A 19,828-nucleotide genomic window follows, 5' to 3' on the forward strand; every position below is an offset into this window, starting at 1 on the left:
ATTTTGGGCAGGGTTGTAATACATTATATTGTAATAACTGTTATAATGCATTATAGAGTGATTATGTCACAATACTGTAAGTGGACATTGGATACATTAACGCTATCAAGAACAACACCCAAAATATTTCTACGCCTACAGGAATGTCATTACTTTACTATAAAAGCACACAATGACCATTTATAGTGACTTATAATCACACTATAATGCATGTATTATAACCATGATAATTACAATATATTATGATCCTTGCAAAATAAAATGTCAAATACCAGTATTATAGACTAAGAATGTCAATATTATTTACTGCAATGACAGGAACATAAAGAAGCTAGAACGTGCATACTTAAATAATATTGGTGGGACTGAATACATGCCCATGACTCTGTTGGAACTTGCACTGTTCGAAGTGTGGGTCATGACCCTACCAGATGGGAAGGCCCAGCTCTTGTTTTCAAAACACGTAGGTGGAGCCAGGTAATTTTTTTAATGCTTCCCATTCATTTTCGATTGGAAGCAGGCCGGCAATCCTGCACAGAGGACTGAGAATGATGCAGGCGAGTTGAGCGTCCAACATTTTAGATCTTATTTTAGATCTTAGTCTCAACTTTATACAAATGATGAGCAAATCTAGCTGGACAGCGGCCGGCCAATCAGATTTTTTTATGTGGCAGGGTAGCAACCACGTAGCAGCCGTTCGTCGGTTTACATGCACTGTATCTGTGAAAGAGTGGACTTACGGATGGGTAACGTCTGGAAGGCCTCTGTGTGGCTGAACTCTCCCTGGCCCTTCCCGTTGACAGCTGATACCCGGACCTCGTACGTGATGTTGGGCTCAAGACCTGTCAGCACCACCGTCGCTGGTTATGGAGACAGAAATCAGTGTCATGTTCTGTCTCTTTGTATGTCTTTCTGTCTGTCTCTATTTTCTGCTGCCTCTGTCCTGGTCTATAACCCCCTGCCTATTTCCTGAGTATGTTTCTCATCAGTACGTGTTCTGTTTTTCCAGTTCTGCCTCACTCTGTACTCTGTACTGCCTCACTCATGTACTGTATGTCCAGAGTTTATATTTTGGTTTAGACAAGATCTCTCCTGTCCAGTTTATACCTCCTTGTTGCCAGACCCAGGGGGGCTTTGTCGGTCGGTCGGTCGGTCGGTCAGTCCCTCTTTTCCTACCCAGCCATTCAGATTTCAACCACTAGGGGTCTGGCAGAACCAGGTCTCCTGGTCTTGTTTTTCATAAATAAGGTAATTCGAGTGAATAATATACTGAATTAATCACCCAACTAGAAAAAGTGCTCCTCGGAGCACAGGTCTCCGCCAGGTCAGGTAGGTTATTGTGGGCCAGCAATGTTCGGAATTCGCCAATCAGGATGGAATATGAAAAATCGGACGGATCCGTCTTGATCACTTGACTATACAGATAATGTGTACTGATTTGCGTGAATTTGTGGGAGTAATATTAAAAAAAAGGTTAAATTGCAAAAATCGGCCTCCTGGTGGTGCTATAATACGGCAATGATAAAAGGGTGGCATTTGTTCCTCAACGTAGTGTGAATGCTCGTGCAAAGTTTCACCGCAATCGGATGCTGCGTTCATGATTTGCGGCATATTGTTCAAAACGTGCCACTCCTGCAAACTTTAAATGTCAATCTTAGCCAATCAGGATGGAATATGAAAAATAAAACAGATTAGTCTTGATCATGTGTACCGATTTGCGTGAAATTTCGATAAAATCTGAAGGAGTAATATCCAAAAATGGGTTTTACATAAGTCGGCTTCCTGGTGGCGCTATAAAAGGCGGATGTGAAAAATGCAGGGCGAATGCTTGGCCTCTAGGGAGTGCGCAAACAAAATTTTACACAGATCGGGGAAGTTAAAGGTAAAAACACGAATCGGCCTGTTATAGCGCCACCATGAGGCTGATTTGAAAAATATCAAGTGGCATTTCTTCATCGACCTAGTGGGAATGTGGGTGCAAAACTTCACGGAAATCGCAAGCTGTGTTCATGATGTTCAAAACAAAGCACTCCTGCCTACTTTGGAAGCCAATCTTAGCCAATTAGGATGGAATATGAAAACTCTGAAAGACCTGTTTCGTTTGATGACTAATCAGAGATACTGTGTACCGATTTGCGTGATGTTTGGACAACATTTTTCTTATTGAGTGCCCACTCCAACCTTGTCTCACTCATAACTTAAGGACTGCCCGACCGATCGACTTCAAACCTGGCCTGTGCATCACACACATCGTGTGGCCAGTCTGTGACATCAGTTATCTATAAAGTATCTATGACATACCTGTACATACAGTACCTAAAGATTTTCTTCTTTTCTCATACAAAAATATTTTATTTGATAGGAAATACAAACACATACAGTATTAAATACTGAGATACAGAGGCTATGGAATATTCAATTGTAGTGTCAAATTATATCCAGTGACAACTGATCCCAATCCCACTGAATTATATCCTGTTTGAATGTTTAGCTTAGGAAGAGTTTTGAAGTGTGTGTATACAGTATATATGCGTAGCCTGTCTTCTCATGTGATATATAGTTCCAACTATCTCAACATTATGTGTGTTTGTCTTGTATCAACGGCCAGCCTTGTTCTTCAACCTCTTTGTCTTAACAGTAGGTGATACAAGTGTGGGACTTGTCTCCTCCTCTTCCTTATTCTCTTCTTTTACAGGGGGCTCATGTCCAGTCTCCAGCTTCACCCTGGAGGTAGTGGAGTGTTTGGCGGGACATGGAGACCCAGCTTTGGGCTTCTTTGATGGGGAGGCTTGGTGGGCAGAGGGGCAGATGTTCTGATTCAGACACATGGAGCAGAGGGGGCTAATAGGCAGACATACCTGCTGGCCAAAGCCCACCAGCAGCCAGTTGATTTCACTCCAGAGCTCCCTGGGTAACCATTCTTCCAGGGCCTTGCGTGTTTGTTCCGGGTTATTGGTTGGCTTTCTGACCCAGCCGAGCCGATTAGAGATACGATGTACATGTGTGTCGACTCCTATGCCAGACACCTGGTCCCAGGCGATGTCCATAGCCAGGTGTGCCATCTTGGGCCCCACCCCTGGCAGACGCACCAGGCCCTCCACACTGGCTGGGATGTCCCCTCCAAACTCTTGTAGCAACATGGATGACGTTTGCTTCAGATACTTCACCTTGGTCCTCCAGAAGCCGACTGGGTAGATGAGTTTCCCCAGTGTTTCGTCATCAGTGTTGGTTATGTTCTCTACGGTGCAACCATGCGCTCTGAGCCTCTGCATGGCTGCTCCCGTTACTTGGTCCTTGGTCTGACTGGAAAGCATTAGTGAAACCAGCAACTGAAAGCGCTTCACTTGTGCAGGGGCCTCTGTGTCACAGCATTTCTTTGCACCCATGCTATCTACAGGTGCATCGCGACTTTTCCTCATCTCACGGATGTAGCTTACTTGTTTCTTCCAGTCAGGAGGCTCTGTCTGCACTCGATCAGCCTCTACATCTTCATCATACTCCACCTTCAATGGCTTTCTTCTGCGACTGGTGGAAACCAAGGGCGTGGTGTCTTTCTCTGTCTTTGGTTGAACAATGGTTTGAGGATGGCGTGCACCAGAGGGACCAGAAGAGGATTTAAGTTGAGGAATACTCGCGTCCTCTTCATCTTCCTTTTGTTGATCTTTTGTAAATTTGGACATGAGTGCTGACAGGCCAGTGCCGTTCACGGTTCGATTCCCACTTCGAGTGACAACAGAGCTTGACGCCGACCAATAAAGGTCATCCAACGCTAACTTCCCTGAACCTCCTACTGTTTTTAATATTGAGCGTAATTCCTCTACACGTGTAGATTTTTAGTTTTTCATGTTACATAAGTAGAGAAAAGGCTACTGAAACATCCAAACCCAGGTGACTATTAACTAACGTGTACGGGAGGTAGGTTACGGTAGTAGCTAGCGTGTTTACTATATTTCTCAGTCTTTAGAACTCCCCAATTGACTTCTAACATTAAAGTTAAACTCGGGAACGATGAAATTCGTTCCATTTATATAGGTAATGCGGCACTATCGCTCCCCGAGTAATGCCCGGACACTTTTTTGCGGACAGAGATCTGGTGGCTTATAGTATGTATTATTTATATCATATAGTATGATGATGATACTAGAGGAACACCTACGTCGCACCGCAGATTTGACCGATATGTCTGAGTCATAGTGTCAGGGACTTTGTCAGATTACCCATTGTACCCTTCTGTCTATGTCCCTTTTGTGTCCATATTTGGAGATCTCTATCCGTTTGTCTACCTGTGTCCCTTTTATGCACATATATGGAGATCCCTGATGTTGTTAGTGTACGCCCATACCCTGTATATTGACATGCCCATACTGTATATGGGCATATTGGTTGGATCGGTGGTTCTGGACAACCGTATATCCGAAAGACTCGGCGGCGGGCACCGCACTCCCTCTACTTCTTGCCGACGCGCGCGTCGAGTTTGAAGTCGGTCTGTCCCACATATACAAATGACCATATATGGGCATAGCGGTCGGATCTGTGGCTCTGTACAACTGGATCTCCATATATGCCTGTATATGGACATATCGGGTTTGTTTATGGTTACTAGGATTTCGGGTTTCTTCTCTCGTCTCTCAAGCCTTGCTTTGTGTCTTAGTGTGGTGATGGTCTATGCTTCATTTGGCCAAACCAAGTGTGACCAAGAAGTGCTTGACAAGGACATTCTCCTAACATGAAATGCAGGTATTCTTTTATGAGAAACAAAAAAGAAGACATGAGGGGGAAAAAAAGAAGGGAAAAAAAGGGAAAATAAGCACTCCTTGAATGAGACGTGTCTTAGTTCAGTGTTATTACAAAAAGAAAAAAAGATAGACTGGGTAAAAACAGTGTGGCTCCCATGTGGATCTTGGACTTCAGTCATCTATGCCATATGACACTCCAAATCTGGACATGATCGAACCACAATTCACTCCCATATCACAAAGTTAAGCAGTTTGGGGGAAAAAAATGTGGAGGTACTTCCGTGGTGCACAATAAATTTGGCACTGATTGGTTTGCGAGATTAGTCGCCAACAGATAACACACACACACACAAAATAAAACCTTCTTCTAGACCTCTAGGAAAAATTATGCTCTATAAAGTTCATTCAACCACAGTTGAGGCTAATGTCACTGCTTCAAATTCAGAGCCGCCGCTTGCTTTCCTGGTGGAACATTCTTAAGGGATCGCTTCGTTCAACTTGCCGGTGAGGGTCTTGGCAAAGATCTACATTCCTCCCCTCAGTCGCAGCACCAGGTGGAGGGTGGACTCCTTCTGGATGTTGTAATCAGAGAGGGTTCGGCCATCTTCCAGCTGTTTACCAGCAAAGATCAGCCTCTGCTGGTCTGGGGGAATGCCTTCTTTGTCCTGGATTTTGGCCTTGACATTATCAATGGTATCGCTTGGTTCAACTTCCAGGGTGATGGTCTTGCCGGTGAGGGTCTTGACAAAGATCTGCATTCCTCCCCTCAGTCGCAGCACGAGGTGGAGGGTGGACTCTTTCTGGATGTTGTAATCAGAGAGGGTTCGGCCATCTTCCAGCTGTTTACCAGCAAAGATCAGCCTCTGCTGGTCAGGGGGAATGCCTTCTTTGTCCTGGATTTTGGCCTTCACGTTATCAATGGTATCGCTTGCTTCAACTTCCAGGGTGATGGTCTTGCCGGTGAGGGTCTTGACAAAGATCTGCATTCCTCCCCTCAGTCGCAGCACCAGATGTAGCGTGGACTCCTTCTGGATGTTGTAGTCAGAGAGCGTACGGCCATCTTCCAGTTGTTTACCAGCGAAGATCAGCCTCTGCTGGTCAGGGGGAATTCCTTCTTTGTCCTGGATTTTGGCCTTGACATTATCAATAGTATCGCTTGGTTCAACTTCCAGGGTGATGGTCTTGCCGGTGAGGGTCTTGACAAAGATCTGCATTCCTCCCCTCAGTCGCAGCACCAGATGTAGTGTGGACTCTTTCTGAATGTTGTAATCAGAGAGGGTTCGGCCATCTTCCAGCTGTTTACCAGCAAAGATCAGCCTCTGCTGGTCAGGGGGAATGCCTTCTTTGTCCTGGATTTTGGCCTTGACATTATCAATGGTATCGCTTGGTTCAACTTCCAGGGTGATGGTCTTGCCGGTGAGGGTCTTGACAAAGATCTGCATTCCTCCCCTCAGTCGCAGCACCAGGTGGAGGGTGGACTCCTTCTGGATGTTGTAATCAGAGAGGGTTCGGCCATCTTCCAGCTGTTTACCAGCAAAGATCAGCCTCTGCTGGTCTGGGGGAATGCCTTCTTTGTCCTGGATTTTGGCCTTGACATTATCAATAGTATCGCTTGGTTCAACTTCCAGGGTGATGGTCTTGCCGGTGAGGGTCTTGACAAAGATCTGCATTCCTCCCCTCAGTCGCAGCACCAGGTGTAGTGTGGACTCTTTCTGGATGTTGTAGTCAGAGAGGGTGCGGCCATCTTCCAGCTGTTTACCAGCAAAGATCAGCCTCTGCTGGTCAGGGGGAATGCCTTCTTTGTCCTGGATTTTGGCCTTGACATTATCAATGGTATCGCTTGGTTCAACTTCCAGGGTGATGGTCTTGCCGGTGAGGGTCTTGACAAAGATCTGCATTCCTCCCCTCAGTCGCAGCACCAGATGTAGCGTGGACTCTTTCTGAATGTTGTAATCAGAGAGGGTTCGGCCATCTTCCAGCTGTTTACCAGCAAAGATCAGCCTCTGCTGGTCTGGGGGAATGCCTTCTTTGTCCTGGATTTTGGCCTTCACATTATCAATGGTATCGCTTGGTTCAACTTCCAGGGTGATGGTCTTGCCGGTGAGAGTCTTGACAAAGATCTGCATGTTTGTGCAATTTACTGTGAACAGCTAGAAATTATCTCAATGTTATTCCAAAGTCAAGATATAGCTACGGATGATTCAATGTTGAGGATAAACTCCATTATATAGGCTTGATGAGGTAATCGCTGACGTCAGCCTTGCCCAAATATGAAATTACAGTTCCAGTTGTCCTAAAAATATCTATAACTACGCAAATACCCATACAGTATGGAGATCACTGACTGTCATCAGTTTGACGTCAAAGTACTGACGTCATAGACTGGCCTCCTAGTACTATGATAAAGAGTACTGCACATAACCGGGAGGGCATGTGTTCCCAAAGGGCATCGTTCCCAACGGGAATCGTCTTCAATGGGCATCATTCCCAACGGGCTTAGGCCTAGTATTATGAATTGTGTGTATATCTGGTTGTACGTACAGTAATGTCTGTACAAATCTTATTGTTCTCAACTCTACACTATGGAGACCAGTATATATGAGGCTGTTTCAGAGGGGTGAGATTGTTGATATTGTTTAATCAAATCCCAAAATTATGAATCGTTAATCTACTCTACTGTGACTGATTACCAGTTATACCAAGTCCATTGTGGGCGTTGAAGGCATACTAGAAACACTCAATGTCACAAAAAGCCCTTTCAAAGCATAAAACCTGAATCCCAGAGAAACGCATGAGGTGGGTTTTGAAAAGTTGAAGTGGGTTTTGAAGTCCCTTAGGATGAGTTATACTTAGTAGCGCAGGCATTACTCACTCTGTACGCCATGTGACTGCACGTCCCTCCAGTCCTGGGAGCCCACCTCCTTGTACTGGACCAGGTAGTGTCCGATGGGAACACCGCCATGGGAGTCAGGCTTCATGAAGGTGACGGTGGCGAGGCGCTGGGAGACGGCCGACAGACGCACGCCATACGGGTTGGATGGTACATCTACGAAGACAGAACAAGAACAGTTTGTCAAAGATGGTGCGCAATGGTTAAGCACTTAATGTGTCCGTGCTCATTCATGCCATTCCTTAGCAATCTTTTTAAACACTTCTGTTAATAAAGACAGCTCTACAGCAACATTACTGTGTAACTGGACATTAGCAGCAACAAATAATGTTTTACATGCATGGATTGCACAGACTATCAAGATGTTCCACACTCTCTTCATTTCCTGGTTGTTGAGGTGCATTCACTTCAGGCGAGACATGACAGGTGTGTCGTTTTGAGTGATGTGATTCAATATTAAAATGTATTTTATGGGAGGAATAGTATGGCCTTGGGCACATCACAAGTCCAGTCTTTTTCTATTCACCAATTCGACAGAGAGGTTTACAAAAATACACAGAGAAGAGATTGTTGCATAATTTAACCACACTGGGTGTTATAGAGGAGTAATGTCAACACCATATAGACGCATACAAATTTAAAAAGTACCAAAATCGTGGCACTACCTCTTTAAACACTACATTAGGTCATCTTTTTACCCAGTGCGTTTCCTGCTAAGCTGTGGCAATTCAATCTCCACTAAAGAAAATTAAACCACACTGTTGTGTATTGGGCTGCGCTACAGTAAATTAGGAAGTACTTCAGTAAACAGTGAACACTATGGTAAATCAGGCAGCACTATTTGAGATTAGGCTATGCTGAAAAGGGGGTTGCAAGCTGTAGTGGAATTTATCTCCACGTGAATTGCATAAAGGCTATAGCGATAGCAGAGAGCTCCAAGGTTACTAAATAGCCAAAGGCTGAGATTGCTCTGAGAGTTCTCTGAACACAAAACATCTTTCCAGCTGACTGACTACCCAGTCTTGTACTGAAATGGTGGGTATGGTGTTAAGAGAGTGGTTCTCAAAATGGGGTCTGGGAACCCCCAGGGGTCCTTAAGAAGGTTCCAGGGGGCCTCCAGTTAAAGGATTGATAGTTAGGAACCAAACAGACCCTTACAGGCCTGTAACTCAAGAGAGTGTACAAATGGCACCAGATGGACCCTTGCGATTGCAGGTCCATTTGGTTCCATTTGTATACTCTCTGAGTTATCGGGCTCTGTGGATTTATGCATATCAAACTGGGGGTCATTGAAATAAAAGTTTGAGGTGTATTTTTTAGTTAATGGTTTGTGTTGTTGACTTGGTAGGGTTCAACAGAGGAGAGAGAGACGTTATGTGGAGAGTGGTTGCCATTCGTTACGGCGAGCAAAGACAAGGTGACAACACAAGGTGACAACATTGTCACCTTGTTCTCCTTGATCTCTCATTATACTTTCTTAGTATAATTTGAGCACCCTCCTACCGCACATTAATTAATTACTGTAGATCTTATTTTGCATGGTTGGAGATGAAGAGGATGAGAACGGAAAATGTGATCCTCCAGCAGTATAGAGACATGTGGGAAATGGTAACCACCTGACAGTTTTTTTTTCCTTCTTTTTTTTCCAGTTTGATTTCTGTTTAGTTTTAGTTTCATGAGTGTTAGTTTCATGTGGGAACTGGTAACCATTCTTTAGGTCTGTATTGTGACAGGGTTGACTCACCTGCTTGGGCCAAGATGAATTCCTGGTACCGTACTCCGATGTTGTTTCGGGCTGTGCAGTTGTAGCGTCCAAAATCTCTGTCAGACATTGGTGTCACCTGGGACCAAAACCACAACAACAAAAAAGAAAACTTAAAAAAGCCACTGACATTGAGTTGAACTTATTTCAACCTGGTGTCCCAATATTTGGCATGTCCTTATAGGCAAACTTGTATTTATTCATTATTCTTATTCATTTATTCTCAGTAGAAAAAAAATGTGAAAACAGTGAAACTAGCACATGTACAAGGTCACAACAACTATTTGTTGTCGTAAGACGAAGTATACATGGCTTAAGTGGTTAAGTTAAACCTAATCCTGAATCTTCATAATTGCATGTCAACCAATGAGACAGCTACGATATGTCGTACACACCTCTAGCAGGGACCTGTCCATGGTGTCGTGCACACGCATGTTGGGCATGCCCTCGGCAGAGATGGTGAAACGCTCTCTCCTCCACAACATGGTGGCAGGTGGGTTGGACATGACCTCACAGCTGATGTTGACCGGGTTCCCCTCCCAGGAGTAATAGATAGTGTGGTTGGTCAGGAACTTGGGCATGTCTGCACGGAAAACACAGAGAGGGAATCATGAAGAAAGAATTATGTCTTCGCTGTCAGGTTGAAACCTTGTATGTCCAAAACCGTTAGGAAATGGAAAAAAAGAACGATCCAATGTAGTTATTATTTAGTCACAAGCTCTTAATACTTTCCATTGGTTAAATATTTATAAAACCCACAGACGCAGACTTAAAGGTAGGGTAAGTGATTTGCGTTGGTTAAAATAATTGTTAAATAGCTCTATATTCTGATAGTACTCATTGCTATAGAGTGTTTGTTCAGTATTGGGAGTCTCCTTGTCTCTCCACCTCTTTATTAAACAGAAAATGCATTTTCGTTTCAGTTTCAGTTTCATTTCCAATTTTATCCAACCAGGACAGAGAACTCAATCAGGATACAGATTAAACAAGTGAAATTGGAAGTGATGACACTAAGAAATGAGCAGACAAAATTGGAACTGGAACACTATACAAATTAAGCTTAAAAATTGGTACTTTCTCCTGATTGGCTGAGATTTTGACACCTACCGAAAAATGTATTTTCTGTTTATTAAACAGCTGGAGAGACAGGGAGACATCTGTTACTGAAAAAACACTCTATAGCAATGATTACTATCAGAATATAGTATTTTAACCTTTTAACAAAATACTTTTTGTTTTAACCAAAAAATATCACTTACCCTACCTTTAACAACAACTTTCAACCTGGCGTCTATGAGCAGATAAAGGACGGGTGATTAATGGATGACATGAGTGGCGGCAGCGCGTCTCTGGTCTTCCCCAGGGCCCGGTCGGCCCGGCCCCGGCTCAGACGGAGAGGTATTACTATTGTTTTATGCTGGCTCACAGGATTCCATTAAAGAGATTGATGGCCAGCTCTCTGTCACACGCCCCCGCCCCTCAGTCAGCGGTGACTTAGTAAATGACTTCATTACTCGTGCGTTCTACGTGTGTGTGTGTGTGTGTGTGTGTGTGTGTGTGTGTGTGTGTGTGTGTGTGTGTGTGTGTGTGTGTGTGTGTGTGTGTGTGTGTGTGTGTGTGTGTGTGTGTGTGTGTTTGCCTTCAAATGTGTCTGTGTGCATGCTTCTGATCCTTCTTCTGTTTGTGTGTGTTTCTTTTCTGTGTGTATGTGCACATTTCAGTGTTTTGCTGCCACTGATCTTTGGTGGTGGAAAGTAACTAAGTACATTTACTCAAGTATTGTACTTGACTTAGCAGATCTGTAAGCTCACAACGTGTCACATCGTGATGTGCTGCGAGCTTGTAGAACTGCGATCTTTGAACAATTTTGACAAATGTTGAACATTTTGAAAAGATACAATACAATTCAGTTATGGGACATTCTGCATAATGACTACTTTTACTTTTGGTACTTTAAGTATATTTTGATGCCAATACTTTTGCACTTTTACCCAAGTGAAAATTTTGATAGAGAACTTTTAGTTATAACAGAATATTTCTACATTTTACTTAAAGGACGACTTCAGCCATTTTCAACCTATCTTCATATAATTGGTCCTTACTAATGCTGATAATGGTACAATATTTGTCTACTCTGTGTCTCAAAGGAGGGCTGTGGACAGTTCAGAAACCCATCTACCAGTGACATCATCGGTAGGCGGGTTTGGTCATTTCTAAAAATATTAATGCGAGGACAATGGCTTCTATTACAGCATGCCAACTTTCCAGGAATAGAAAGCCTACAGTTTCTATTAGCTTGGATTCCTCATCGATGATGTCACTGGTAGATGGATTTCTGAATTGTCCACAGCCCTCCTTTGAGAGACAGAGTGAGTAGGCAGAAATGGTGCCATTTTATAATGAGCAAATTTTGTGAAAAGTTGAACCAATTATGTGAATATAGGTTGAAAATGGGTGAAATGGTCCTTTAAGTAAAAAAGCTAAGTACTTTTTCCACCACTGCTGATCTTGCACTTCCTACTCTGATGTTCCTCATTTCATTTACTGGCGTCATTCAGGAGACTGATGTAATGAGCCTCTTCCAGTCCAGATGGAGATCTTGTCACTGGGTGGGTGGATGGTGGTTGTTGTAGTAATGGTGAAGCTACACCAGGTCTAGTTCCAATCCATCTCCGTTCCGTCTGTCCGTCGGATCTGATGCAGAATGTAGCCAACCCAATCGATGCAGCAAGCTACACTGGCTGTGTTTGCAGAAACTAGACAGAATACTTGATATAAGCATGCCTTCTATTTTTGCCACTATAGGCGTTCATAGCTATGCACTTTGAACCTACTCAGCCATATAAATACTTTGAATATATTTAATCCACATAAAAACTACACAGTCATGGTACGCATGAAAATATTCTTTATATGAGATTTTCACACTTTCTATATGGAATAATAATAAATAAAGGGGACAGGAGGGATTAATCTGATTTGATATTTATGCATTATGATATGGTTAATTCTTTGCATATTTGCACCTCGATTTCAGTTCTTAAAGATGAATGATAGGCAAGTATTTCAACATTCTGAATCTGTGTAACACAAAAATAGGATCAACCATAATTTTTTAACTCTACTGCAAATTCTGTGGGATGACCATGTATTTTCATATATTTGTATCCTTCAGAAAGAAACCAGGTGCTTGGGAAATTCCATTCAATATCTAGCATCTATGGACATATTTCTAATAAATAACCATTTAAAAATATTCCTTGCTACAAATCCAGTCTGTCTATCACCTTGTCACTTTTCGCGTACTTATAAGTTTTGCACACAGTGGCGTCCTAGCTGATTTTGGTGCCCTATGCAAAAATGTCTGATGGTGCCTCCCTCCCCCTGAAGCGTTCCTCTGTGGCTGGCAGGCACCACGTATTGAGAGGAGGGTGGCATGTGGAAGCATCATATGCTGAGACAGCATGGAGTGGGGCGCATATACGCTCACCAAATGAGGAGCGCACGCCATACGCGCTCTGCTGCCCTCAGCAAGTTGTCAGCCCGGGGAGTTGTCTATATGGCCTCGGACCAATACCGCATGCAATCCTTTATTTCCTGTCACATCATTGTTACCTTATGTGTGGATTTGAGGTGTGATGCATTTATTTATTATGAATGCGACCGCCCAGATTTCAGATTTACCCTTCGGTGCATTTAGGCCTGGATTTTATGCATTTACAGAGGGGTTTATTTTGCTGGGGGGATGGGGGTGAAATCCATGCCTCTACTTTTGATATCCCCCCTCTGGGCATTCATTTACTCAGTGTGAGCTTGACTGGCTACGTACAAAGTAAGTATAGGGTTTAAGTGGTTAAGAATATAACCCCCTCCCCCCTCTCTCTCTCCGTTTTGTTTTAACCCATTAAAACCCAGGAAAGCATCTGTGTCATTTTTTGACACAGATGGTCATCACAGTGATGAAAAAAGGTTTTTTTGAAGTGCATAGTCCTATTTATAGGTTATTAATGTCATCATGTGGGGGCGGCCATAGCTGAGTGGTTAGTGAGCCCGCCTAGGGAACCAGCTGGCCCTGGTTGCCCCAGGTTCGATTCCAGGCTATCCCAGCATATGTGCCGATGATATGAAATTTGTCCCTGAGCAAGACTCTTAACCCCAATTGCTCACAGGTTCTCATTGGAAACAAGACCGCAAGGACTTTCATGAACGACCTGTTAAAAGGAATTATCCTTATCCTTATGTGTCTCGCTAGCCAATCACAGTGCTGGATAGAGTCAGCCAATAGAGTCAGCCAATCACAGTACAGCTAGGGGTGTACTAATGAGCCAATCACAGTACAGCAAATGTGTACTAATGAGGTGTCCCAACCCCACTTATAGGGGCGGCTACACCGCCCAAAAATAGCAGATATACAAGCTCACAGCGCGTCACTTCGTGCTGCGCTGCGAGCTTGTACATCTGCTATCAGCAGACAATAGGAATGAAGCACTCAGACTATGTAAATGTCTTTTTTAAATCATAAGGTGTGAGATCTAGTCCTGGTAATATAGCACCTTATGAATACAAAAGTTTATGATGCTCCAGCGCTTCATTCCTATTGTCACCAGGTGAGAAGGATCGGGGTTACAGATCTATTCTTTAGGTCCTTGGCACCTCCAGAAGGTTCAAACACATCCTGTATGGATTCTCTGAGTGCTCATCAGACCATGAACCTCTACTCACACTCAATGTCCAGAAACATGCTCTTCTGATGGCCTCCGATCCTGCTGAGTGCCTCACAGTCGAACCGGCCCACGTCTGCCATCCTCACATCACTGATGGTCAGCGTGGATTTTCCATGGCGCCCGCGGACTTCAAAACGCCCATCTTTGCTCTGAACACACGCGCACGCACGCACGCACGCACGCACGCACGCACGCACGCACGCACGCACACACACACACACACACACACACACACACACACACACACACACACACACACACACACACACACACACACACACACACACACACACACACACACACACACACACACACACACACACACACACACACACACAATTATGTTCCAGTAAGAAAGGTTAGCGTGGCCCGTCATTAATTTTTTTTTTTAACATAACTATTATTATTTTTTGAGCACTTTGAGTGCTTTATAGGTCTTTACAGTTAATTCTGAAAATGCGTGAGTTCTCCTTCTGTTTTGAGCTCTTTGAGTGCTCTAGATTGAGTCATCCATCGATCTCATAAGCTGTGGATTTACCCCAAGGTCTTCACATCTGTATGAAGACAGATTGTTTGCTCTGAACACACGCACACACACACACACACACACACACACACACGCGCACACACACACACACACACACACACACACACACACACGCACACACACACAATCAATTATGTTCCAGTAAGAAAGGTTAGCGTGCGTCATTAAAGTTTTTTTTTTAACATGATAACTATTGTTATTTTTTGAGCACTTTGAGTGCTTTATAGGTCTTTACAGTTAATTCTGAAAATGCGCGAGTTCTCCTTCTGTTTTGAGCTCTTTGAGTGCTCTAGATTGAGTCATCCATCGATCTCATAAGCTGTGGATTTACCCCAAGGTCTTTACATCTGTATGAAGACAGATTGTATCAATTTGGGCAAACAGGTCAATTAGAGTGAAATAGAGCAGTCACTCCTGTAATCGATGAATGCTCGTAAATGAGGCAATGCACCTTGGGAGTTTCCTCATTCTGCACGCCACCTTGTCGACCGCAGCCACTTGTTCCTCACTTATCACCCAGAGAAACTGACACACGATGTAGTAGCTTTTCACTTGACAGAGGCTTTTACTGCAGAGTGCCTTGCACTTTTAACAAAATGAAAGCGTATCAGACTACCACAACCTCAAATCAATCATTTTTTCTTGGTAAACTTGTACTTATAGGTACATGGTAAGATAGAAACCAAGGACGCAGCTGCAGTTATGTGGTCAGGTTATTAAGTAGTTGACCACACAGGGTCCCACAGATCCCCAATTTCTGACTGTGTGTGTGTGTGTGTGTGTGTGTGTGTGTGTGTGTGTGTGTGTGTGTGTGTGTGTGTGTGTGTGTGTGTGTGTGTGTGTGTGTGTGTGTGTGTGTGTGTGTGTGTGTGTGTGTGTGTGTGTGTGTGTGTTTGTTTGTTTTTTGTCTGTTATAATATGTATCATCAATTTATTATCAACCAAAATAAATCCTTAAATGAGGAATAGTGAGATGTATTCTATTCAAGTATGAACTATTACTTTATGTCAAGAAATATATGACTGTCTTGGATCCTCAGTGCTGTACAGTAATGGTTTTAAATTAGCTCATTCATTTGACTTTATCTCAAGGTAACATTATGTTTACAATGACGACCAAAAAGAAAAGAAAATGAAAGAAATGTAATGTGCTTCTGCTTGCTTTGTAGGCTCTACTCTTCAACTTCAGTTCTATTATTATTCATAGAGTCACAGAGCAGTAATGTGGTTTCTGATACGAGTACCATGAGAATATATTAGATATGAAATCTATGTGCTTGTCTGTTGAAGGTTGTTTGAACAGTGAGCAACATATCGTGATCGCACATCAGAGGCTTGCGTGACGCTGGCGCATGGACACTTTAGATAACGACAGGAATACCGGTGAAGCTGTTGGCGTTGACATGTTTCCATGGTAACAGTTATACCTTACAAAAGGGAATCAACTTTTTCATTTAATTATCTGGAGAGACGAACACTGGATGCATCAACGAGCATGCATTCATGCAAATCCAACCACATGTTACATCAGTGGTTCTCAAACTTTTTTCATGTCAATATGTATTTGGCCACAGACCCCATCTGAAAATATTTAGTGCCAGGGACCTCTATACAAGATTTGTGTTAATTGTCTTCAAAAATATTCAAAATGTTTCAGATTATTTCTAGATAAAAAAAAAATCAGATCTACAAGCTTACAACACATCACGCTGTGAGCTTTTAGATTCAAACAGCCGATGTAAAGAGGGTTAAACTGGTCAAACTTTTGCTGGGGATCCCCTGGAATCCCCTCAAGGACCCAGACCCAATGGTGACAGACACACACACACACACACACACACACACACACACACACACACACACACACACACACACACACACACACACACACACACACACACACACACACACACACACACACACACACACACACACACACACACACACACACACACACACACACACACTTCACTCTTTGTTTAATTTAGTTGGATCACAACCTTTCCACAAACAGGCTATCACAGGCTGGATGATACCTTGTCTCCGTGGGTGAAGGTATGTCCATCGCTGGCTCTCCTCCAGGAGATGTCAGGCATGGGTTCTCCCTCAGACACACAGGAGATCATGGCTGCACTGGCCTCCACTGCTGTCACGTTACGTAACTGAGTGATGTGAGGCTGGACTGGAGGATGGACAGAGAGAGAGAGAGAGAGAGAGAGAGAGAGAGAGAATGGTCAAGAGATCCAGTGAAAAGTCAGCTTGCACATGCTTTAAAACGTCCTACTAAAATTATCTCCAACAACTCATTCTAAAAAATTGAAATGTTTAAAAATACCATAGGCCTATATTTATTCTCCTAACATCTTAAAACTTTCGTATTAATGCTCCTGTCGCTTCGAGTCAACTCATTAAACATTCAGACATGCAGAGTTCCGACAAACACTTTTGAAGATACGATCATTGTCAGCCATTTCAGACTTTAAGCCAACTTTTGGCGTCACGGTCCACAGACGATGCACTCCCCTGGGTCCTTTGTTTACTTGCTCGTCGCCGGAGGAAAACATAGACGGGGAAGCACACGCCAGGACTCTGCAGAACCCGACAGCGAAACAACAAACCTCCCCTGCCTAGCATTCTGCTAGCAAATGTTCAGTCCCTCGAAAATGATCTAAACAAGCTGCACGCACAGATTAAACACCAACGGGACATTAGGTACTATGCTGTGTTCTCTGGCATTCAATGAGACGTGGCTGGAGTCCAGCATGCCCGTCACTCCAGCAAACTGGACCTGTTCCCCGGTTCTTCAAACTTCGAGCTGCTGACCATCACAGTTAGACATTTCTACCTCCCCAGAGAGTTCAGCTCAGGCTGTGGACGAACTGTATAAGATACACATATGGTACACACCATATGGGTAGTTGTGTATCAAATGATCATAATTCACCACCACATAATCCTCACTGTCGTGTACCTGGGTCTAGCTTAAAGTTGTACAATGCAAAATCACAAATAACGATTTTTAGCAACCTCTGCTGGTCACTACCGTCACTGCATACAATTTCCCTAGTCCTCGATTACCCAGAATTCCATTCGTTTTCACCGGAAGCCGGAAGCGTTTCAAAAAGCGATCTTTTAATTGTTTTATACTATCTACGGATCGTTTCTCTTAGCCAGTGGAGCATTAGTTACCATGAGCTGTGCTTTCTTTTTCTGTTCTTTTTCGATCTCCCAATCCTACATTATCTTAAAATCAGCGTGAGGTTCCTTTTTGTTAATAGCGCGGTAGTTCCTGGCCAAACAGGAAACCGTTGCGGTAGTTCCTGAGGACGTCGGCCACGACGTCATGACGTTGGCCAGGAACGTCATTTTCCCGGGAAAGTCCCCCCCGTACACGTTCAATAGAAAATATATAAATAAAAGGCTTCCGGGGGTGAAATTCACGGAGTGGGTGTTGTGAAACTTTTGCCACTCGCAAAAGATATACAATTTAACTTTAGTTTTGTTGAAAACGTTACCTAGTATTACTTTAACCCTTGCCTAGTTTCCAACTATTTCTGTATTAGAACTGTATAAAACCGTAAGTGAGTGCTCGTCTCTCCTTGATAAGTTGAAAAGTTCAAAAGCAAAGCGTGATGCTGGAGGTGAAGATGATTAAACCTTCTCCCCTGCTTGTCTTGCCCAGCAGTTGAATCCACAGCTGGACCAGACTCTGTCTCTGCTTCTACACTGAAATACTGTGCTGACCAGCTGTCGTCAGTGTTCACTGACATTTAAACTCTGGTCTGGTTGAATGCAGGTACCTGCCTGCTTGAAATCACCCTGTTACCAAAAGGCAGAGGATCATCAAAGATCCTAGCCACACCAACCCACGGATTGTTTCAGACTGTCATAACCAGCGTTGGGCGAGTTACTTTTACAAAGTAACTAGTTACTGCTCCAAAAACGTAACTAGTTACTTTAGTAGTTACTAAATTATGAAAGTAACTAGTTACTTTACTTAGGAAAAAAAAGTATATATATATATATATATAATTTCCAACAGATTTTTATAGGCCATAACAACCTTAATTATTTTCTTTCTTCTTCTTCTTTCACATCAGGATGTAATGATCATAAGACTCAGAGCAATAACTGAATGAATTTGATGTCATTTGCATATAGATGTGAGTGGACTTAATTTAACTGACTAAACCTTTTTTTTATTTTAATTTTTTTTAATCTCTCACATGCCAGTGATCACCCCCTGTGCCTGTGCCTAAGGTTGCCTACCCCCGTATTACACACAGTTTTAGTGTTTAGCTCTGTGGCACAGTGAGAGGAAAGACCATTGTAGCAATTGTCATTATGAAATGTAGTGGAACAATTAAACGTCTTTCTGCACCGTGGCCCTGCTTTCACTGGTATTTTGCTTATTAGTTCTCTGAAGGCAACAGATTTGTGTGTGTAAGACCCGGCCAAACTCGGTCTCTGATTGGCTTACCCAGAAATGTTACCCTACGTTAACAACACATTCCACGCCAGAGTTTAATATCATAATGTACTCACCAGTGCCAGCGATTTATTGTAGTTTTTTTGTTTTTTTTCACGTCGCCACAGACCTCGCTCAATACCTTAAAATCGCACGTTCAACTGTTTGTAGACACACAGGGTAGCTGTGTGAGACGCCCAGAGAAAACCGTTTCGATCGGCGATCCGCCATTTTGAAGCTACAGCGGTTTATGTTAAACAGCGATCAGCGATGAGAAAAACAACAACCGAGAAAATTGAGATTTAGTTTCCGCTTTAGAGTGGAGGCGGATGGGAACGAAAATCTCCGGATACGGATAATTCCGTTTCCGGTGGTGCTACAATGAAATGTGTCCTGGCGAACGAGGCCTACAATGAAATGTGAACCTGCGAAAAAAAAAAAAAAAAAGACCAGTCGCGTAGATCTACGCGACTGGCACGCTGCGCAATTATTTAGGTTCGCGTAGATCTACGCGATTGGCAGTCAATGTGTTAACCAATCATCATACCTCTCTGCCACTTTCACTTTCTACTGTGAAACGTGCTTTGGCTCATGAAAGTGTGAGAGCACATAACTATAAATTACATTCCCTGTGCCCCTCCCCCGTCTGGGCTGTCAAGGACAATAAAACGTACAACTGTACCCCCTGCCTCCCACTGCAA

At 43.3% G+C, this 19,828-nt stretch overlaps 2 protein-coding genes across 2 annotated transcripts in view; both read right to left on the reverse strand.

Moving 5' to 3' along the window:
• Nucleotides 1-19,828, reverse strand: part of ncam2 (neural cell adhesion molecule 2) — a gene marked incomplete at both ends in the record, with an annotated part of 207,715 nt that overhangs the window by 34,019 nt on the left and 153,868 nt on the right. The window contains 6 exons of the mRNA XM_080422596.1: nt 741-860; nt 7,609-7,782; nt 9,371-9,467; nt 9,784-9,971; nt 14,111-14,261; nt 16,696-16,841. Coding sequence (XP_080278722.1) covers nt 741-860; nt 7,609-7,782; nt 9,371-9,467; nt 9,784-9,971; nt 14,111-14,261; nt 16,696-16,841 — 876 coding nt within the window. The remainder of the gene's footprint in view (nt 1-740; nt 861-7,608; nt 7,783-9,370; nt 9,468-9,783; nt 9,972-14,110; nt 14,262-16,695; nt 16,842-19,828) is intronic.
• Nucleotides 2,471-3,551, reverse strand: LOC308080676 (endonuclease III-like protein 1). The gene has a single exon (XM_080422597.1). The coding sequence runs from the start codon at nt 3,417-3,419 to the stop codon at nt 2,598-2,600; it is 822 nt and encodes a 273-aa protein (XP_080278723.1). The 5' UTR covers nt 3,420-3,551; the 3' UTR covers nt 2,471-2,597.

Source organism: Gymnoscopelus braueri, assembly GCF_963280865.1.
Source record: "Gymnoscopelus braueri genome assembly, chromosome: 24".
Lineage (NCBI taxonomy): Eukaryota > Metazoa > Chordata > Actinopteri > Myctophiformes > Myctophidae > Gymnoscopelus > Gymnoscopelus braueri.